This window comes from Peromyscus leucopus, chromosome 22 (genome assembly GCF_004664715.2).
Source record: "Peromyscus leucopus breed LL Stock chromosome 22, UCI_PerLeu_2.1, whole genome shotgun sequence".
Classification (NCBI taxonomy): domain Eukaryota; kingdom Metazoa; phylum Chordata; class Mammalia; order Rodentia; family Cricetidae; genus Peromyscus; species Peromyscus leucopus.
In genome coordinates this window covers 35,143,579-35,149,679 of record NC_051081.1, presented here as the reverse complement: position 1 = coordinate 35,149,679, position 6,101 = coordinate 35,143,579, and the positions used below count along the sequence as shown (strand labels likewise).

The 6,101-nt window shown below is 42.5% G+C and overlaps 1 protein-coding gene and 1 long non-coding RNA gene across 4 annotated transcripts in view; one reads left to right on the top strand and one right to left on the bottom strand.

Annotated features, from left to right (window-relative positions):
- Positions 1 to 2,966: 2,966 nt before the first annotated feature.
- LOC119086466 lies at positions 2,967 to 3,947 on the top strand. Its single transcript, XR_005089750.1, has 2 exons — positions 2,967 to 3,283; positions 3,328 to 3,947. It is a non-coding gene; the product is annotated as an uncharacterized LOC119086466 (long non-coding RNA).
- Hadhb (hydroxyacyl-CoA dehydrogenase trifunctional multienzyme complex subunit beta) overlaps positions 3,802 to 6,101 on the bottom strand; it is a 35,654-nt gene continuing 33,354 nt past the window's right edge. For all 3 annotated transcript variants that reach the window (XM_028874243.2, XM_028874261.1, XM_028874252.2), the window contains exon 16: positions 3,802 to 4,311. In XM_028874243.2, the coding sequence (XP_028730076.1) occupies positions 4,276 to 4,311 (36 nt within the window). In that variant the 3' untranslated portion in view covers positions 3,802 to 4,275. The remainder of the gene's footprint in view (positions 4,312 to 6,101) is intronic.

The window sequence follows — 6,101 nt, the reverse complement described above, 5'->3', positions numbered from 1 at the left end:
GCCAGTCTGGTAGGTATAAAGTAAATCCTCATTATTTAGGTCTTAGGTTTTTCTCTGAATCCTTTACTGATCATTTGAGAAAATGTCCATGAATCTTTTGTCAATTTTCCTACATATTTCCTGTCTTCTGGCTCTATGGCAATTCTTTATACGGCTTGGAATATTTGACAAATGGTGTCCACTATATTTTTGCTTGCCTGTGGCTCATCTCCTTAAGGCATTCCAAGCACATGGAAAACAAAAATTCCTATTTCAACACAGGAAAAACTGAACATGTAGTTAGGTTTTGTGTGGGTGGATGGGTGCACATGCCATGGCACACATGTGGCGGTCGGAGAATCTGTGGGAGTTGGTTCTCTCAGTCTCCAATGTGGGTCCTGGGGACAGAATCCCAGGTCAGCCAGCTGAGTGACCTTCACCCAATGAGCTATCTTGCCAGCCCAATATTGGCAAATTTATTGAAACTTAATGGGTAGTATTTTAAATGTCTTCTCCGATCACACTGAAATTATTTTCCTAGCTTTTAAGAAAAAAAAAATTACTCCACATATTTAACTTAAGTCAGACTTTTTGTTTTGTTTTTTGGTGTTGTGTGTACATAACAGGTTGAGGGGTACATGTGCCAAGAACATGCCTGTGATCCCAGTGCTGGGGAGACTGAGGAAAGAGGATCTGAGTTTGAGCCCAGCTCATGCTACATTGTAAGAAAGACCTGGTCAATCTTTTTTTTTGCGCCTTTCCTGGAACTCGCTTTGGAGACCAGGCTGGCCTCGAACTCACAGAGATCCACCTGCCTCTGCCTCCCAAGTGCTGGGATTAAAGGCGTGCGCTACCACTGCCCAGCGACCTGGTCAATCTTAAATCTCAGCAAAGTATATAGTTTTTAAATGTATGAATAGTTACTGTGGTGGTCTAAATAAGAATGGACTCCACAGGTTCATATGTTTGAATACTTGGTACCCAGTTAGCAGAACTGTTTGGGAAGGATTGGGAGGTGTGGCCTTGTTGGAAATGTGTCATTGGGGGTGGGCTCTGAAAGCCCAGGTCTCCTGCCTACCACAGATCAGCTCTCAGCTACACTTCAGCTTCATGCCTGCCTGCCCGCTGACATATACCTTGTCTTGCTGATTATAGACTAGCGCTCTGAAACTGTAAACAAGTCCCCAATGAAATGGTTTTTTTCCTATAAGTTGCCCTGGTCATAATGTTTTTTCACAGCAATAGAACAGTAACTAAGACAATTACCTCATATTTTAAAACAGAAACAGTGGAAGCATAACATTAGTGCTTATATATTTGTTCTGATTACTGTAAAACTTACCTCATTTATTAGCCTGGCCATTAGGAAATGTATTAGGTAGTTAGCCTTTTTACATATGGCATACCTGTAAAAATACCTTATTTTATCTCTATTGATGGTTATTATTATTATTATTTTTTTTTTTTTTTTGGTTTTCGAGACAGGGTTTGTGTAGCTTTGCACCTCTCCTGGAACTCACTCTGTAGCCCAGGTTGGCCTCGAGCTCACAGAGATCCACCTGGCTCTGCTTCCCGAGTGCTGAGATTAAAGGTGTGCGCCACCACTGCCTGGTGGGTTTTTTGTTTTCTTATTACATTTACTTATTTATTCTGTGTGTGGGTGTCCACATACATGCACACATTTCATGGCACAGGTGTAGTGGTCAAAGGACAACTTGTATCTTCTCCTTCTACCATGTGGGTCTGCTGTGGAATAATCCTTTTGTACACTGTGAAGATTTGTCACTTGGATTGGTTTAATAAAAAGCTGACTGGCCAGTAGCCTGGCAGGAAGTATAGGCAGGACAACCAAACTAAGGATGCTGGGATGAAGAAGGGCAGAGTCAGAGGAGTTGCCGCCAGATGTACAACCAGTAGGACACACGAAGTGGGAGAGAAGTAAAAGCCACATGGCAGCACGTAGATGAATAGAAACGGGTTAAGTTGTAAGAGTTAGTTAGTAATAAGCCTGAGCTATTGGCTGAGCATTTAGACCTCATATTGAGTCTCTGTGTCGGTTATGTGGGATCGATGGGTCCCAGAGGTCAAGCTCAGGTTGTCAGGCTTGGTGGCAAGCGCTTTCACCTGCCGAGCCATGTGGCCAGCCCAGGAAGTGCTTTTGATTAATGCCCTTTTCCCCAACCCAAGAGCTTTTCTAACACACAAAGTCAACTACAGCATTTCTGAAGTGTGGTGAGTGGCACTGCTATAATGGCTGATTTTGTGTCAACTTGACACAAGCTGGAGTCATCAGAGAGGGAGGAGCCTCAGCTGCGGAAATGCCTCCATGAGACTCATCTGCAAGGCATTTTCTTAATTAGTGATTGATGGGGGAGAGTCCAGCCCATTGTGGATGGGACTATCCCTGGGCTGGTGGTCCTGGGTTCTATAAGAAAGCAGACTGAGCAAGCCAGTAAACAGCACCTGCCTCCAGGGTCCTGCCTTGATTGAGTTCCTGCCCTGACTCCCTTCAATATGAACAGTGATCTGGAAGTGTAAGCCAAATAACTTGCTTTTGGTCATGGTGTTCCATCACAGCAATAGAAACCCCAACTAAGACAACTGCCATTGGTTCCTTGAGTCTAGGACTCCCCAAAGCATTCCTGGAGACTACAGGGATACTGAGGAAGTCCTTTTCACTCTGATGGGCTGGTTATCCTCAAAGCCTGTTTCTCCAGCATAATATGTGGTAAATACAAACAAAATAGATGAGGGCAACAGCATCGCTTCTCGGCCTTTTGGCCAAGGTCAAGTGTAGATCAGGGCAGCATTACACCAGCTAGCCTCTTGTGAAAAACTACTTATTGCTATTTCTAGCAATGTTTTCTTTTTCCTTTTTTTCTTTTTTCTTTCTTTTTCCTCTGAGACAGGGTTTCTCTGTGCAGCCTTGGCTGTCCTAAAACTCACTCTGTAGACCAGGCTGGCCTCAAACTCAGAGATCCACCTCCTCTGCCTCCCTGAGATCTGGGACTAAAGGTGTGCAGCTAGGTTTTCTTTTCTAAGTGATGAGGATTCTGTCATTTTTGCAAATGAACTTAAAACAACACCTTTTGGGGAAAATTTCATTAAATATCAAAACACAAAATGTAACAGAAACTTTAGATCAAACATCTAAAAATAAAAGTTTGGACTCAGAAGAAACTTAAAAAAAAACAAATACATATCACTCACATTATGGGCTCAAGCTCAGTGGCAGAATACCTGCCTAGTATTCATTCATGAGGCCCGACTTTAATTCCAGCACCACACAAAATCCCATACATACGTACGTACATATATACGTACGTACATAGATACGTACATACATAGATAAATACATACGTACGTTTTAATTTACCAAGAAAACTCTGAAGTATTTTTCAGAGGTCAACACTTTGTTCCTGACCCGAAAGCCCCCGCACTACCCCCAGGGTGAGTCTGACAGCAACTTCCATACATTTGAGCAGCATTCAAGCCAACGTCCACAGCTGAAGCCAGGAGTTTTCAGAACAGCATAAATGTGATTGGTGCGGCACCGCTGTAAGAATGTGAGGGGTGGATAACAGTCACAGTAAGTTCTTACAGGGGACATCAACCCTGACAAACAGGATCGTCTCCCGTGAAATCAATTTGCTTCAGTTAAGCAATGGGAAGCGTATTAATATAAGGCCAGGTATTACTTACATTCCTGGAGGTTTCACAATTGACTGAAATAGTTGTAAGTTCCAAATAAGTAACTAAAGGTAAAGCTGCCCTTAAGTCAGAAGGGCCACCTTCTCCCACTAATAAAGAGATGACAAGCAATTCTCTCATACATTCCTACTTTATTAAGGTAAACCAACATGGCATTTATATAGCAAAGCATTTCAGTTTTCAGAGCTGTTTAGGTTATTTTTTCCGTAGTAAGTTAATTTAGGCACATCGGTTTGTATTTTAGAAAAAAAAAAAAATAATTATCTCTATGACACAGACAGGAACAAGGGGAATCTGCAAATGTTCCAAGATGATTCCAAACCTCAGCTCATCTCTCTCTAAGTGTCAAGAGGGACCGAGAACTGTGTACACATCTGTGATAGTCTGGAACTTGGAGAGCAGCAGCTGTGATTACTGGAAAGCTTGGAACACTGGCAAGGCTTGATCGCAAAGTATTTAAGAGAAGGCCACGAATGTTGTTTTCCTAAGAAGAGCTAGGAACTACAGGTGTCACTTGGTAGTGCATTGAAATGGCATTGCCCAGTGCGAGTGCTGCACAGAAATCAGTCACCTCCTCTAGAGCAATCACTTTGGATAAGCTTCCACAATCATAGCATGACCCTGCAAAAGACAAAAAGTCCAGTCAGAGTCATGAAAGCAATGGAAGGTAGCGAATCAGCCAGTATGGAAGTGAACAAACAGTGTAAACACCTTTCAATGACTGTGTGATCATGGGAAAGTGATCATTCTGAGCCCCAATTTCCTTTATACAGTGGAGCTCATGGTGCCTAGTTTAGAAAGATTTTTATAAACGTTAAATCAGATAGAACACCTTATATAGACACACATGTATTTATATACATGTAACTGACTATGCATATATACACACAGAGATACATATATGTATGCACCAGACTCATTCTAATAGAGTGTGAGTCCTAGTAAACATAATAAATGGCTGCTTTTATTTTAAGTTTCTGTGGTCTGGGGATTGATCCCAGGGCCTCAGGCATGCTAGGCAAATACTCTACCACTAGGCTACATCTTCAACCCAAGCAGGATTTGAAAGGGTAAGTGACTCAGTCAGACCACAAAGCTACTGTTAAGTGAGACCAGATCTGAGAACAGGTGTGAGGATTCTGAAGCCTGGGCTCAGCTCTCCACTAGTCTCTGGCTAAGAAGATGAACTGAGCATAGGGTTCAGGGTAGGGAGAAAGAACAATGTCCCTTCTCCAACACTCTGAACAGCTCTGGGTACTAGTTACAACCCAAGTTTAAGCCTTACATAAACAGTTAGGATTTCCTATCTGATAAACACAGTCATCCTAACCGCTGGACTGCCATCAAACTAGTACACAGCCTAATGAAATGCCCAGCTTCTAGGTTCAATTCAATTCCCATTAATATGCATTAATAAACTCTTATTGTGCTGGAGAGATGGCTCAGAGGTTATGAGCACCGACTGATCTTCCAGAGGCCCTGAGTTCAATTCCCAGCACCCACATGGTGACTCACAACCATCTGTAATGAGATCTGGCACCCTCTTCTGTGTACATAATAAATAAATAAATCTTTAAAAGAAAGAAAGAAACTCTTATTTATAAAGCACCAAGCTCAATACTAGGTAAGTTTAAAGTTCTGATACAAGATCTCATCTGGAACTTAGCTTACACATTAGTTCAAAACTTTGACAGCGCATAAGCAGACAAACACCGACAGAGCAGAGATCAGCAGGGCTGACTAACCTGAGGGTTATCCAGAGGACTCGGGAGGCTGAGCACTCCCGGTTTTACTTATAATGTACTGTTTTCATGTTCCAAAAGGATCAGTGGTTATCAACTAGGAGAAGTGTCTCCCACCCTCTCCAGAGGACATTTGGCAATGTCTGGAGGTATTGCTACTTGTTTCAACTATGTGCCTACATATGGGCCAGGGTAGGATTGGGAAGAATTTGTTGCTATTGGAATCTGGTGGGTGGAGGCTATGTTAAAACATCCCACAGTTCACGGTCCACAGAATAACTGGTCCAGAATATTAACTATGCCCAAGATGAAAAACACTGCTCTAGGGCTGGAGAGGTGGCTTAGTGGTAAGAGCACTGGCTGCTCTTCCAGAGGACTGGAGTGCAATTCCCAGCACCCACAATGGCAGCTCATACCTGTCTGTAACTCCAGTTCCAGGGTTTCTGACACCCTCACACAGACATACATGTAAGCAAAACACCAATAAATATAAAATAAAAATAAGTTATTTTAAAAAAGAAAAAAAAGTATGGTGGTTTCTCAGAAAATTGGGAATTGATCTACCTCAAGACCCAGCCATACCACTCTTGGGCATATACCCAAGGAATGCTCAATCACACCACAAAGATACATGCTCAGCTATGTTCATAGCAGCACTATTCACAATAG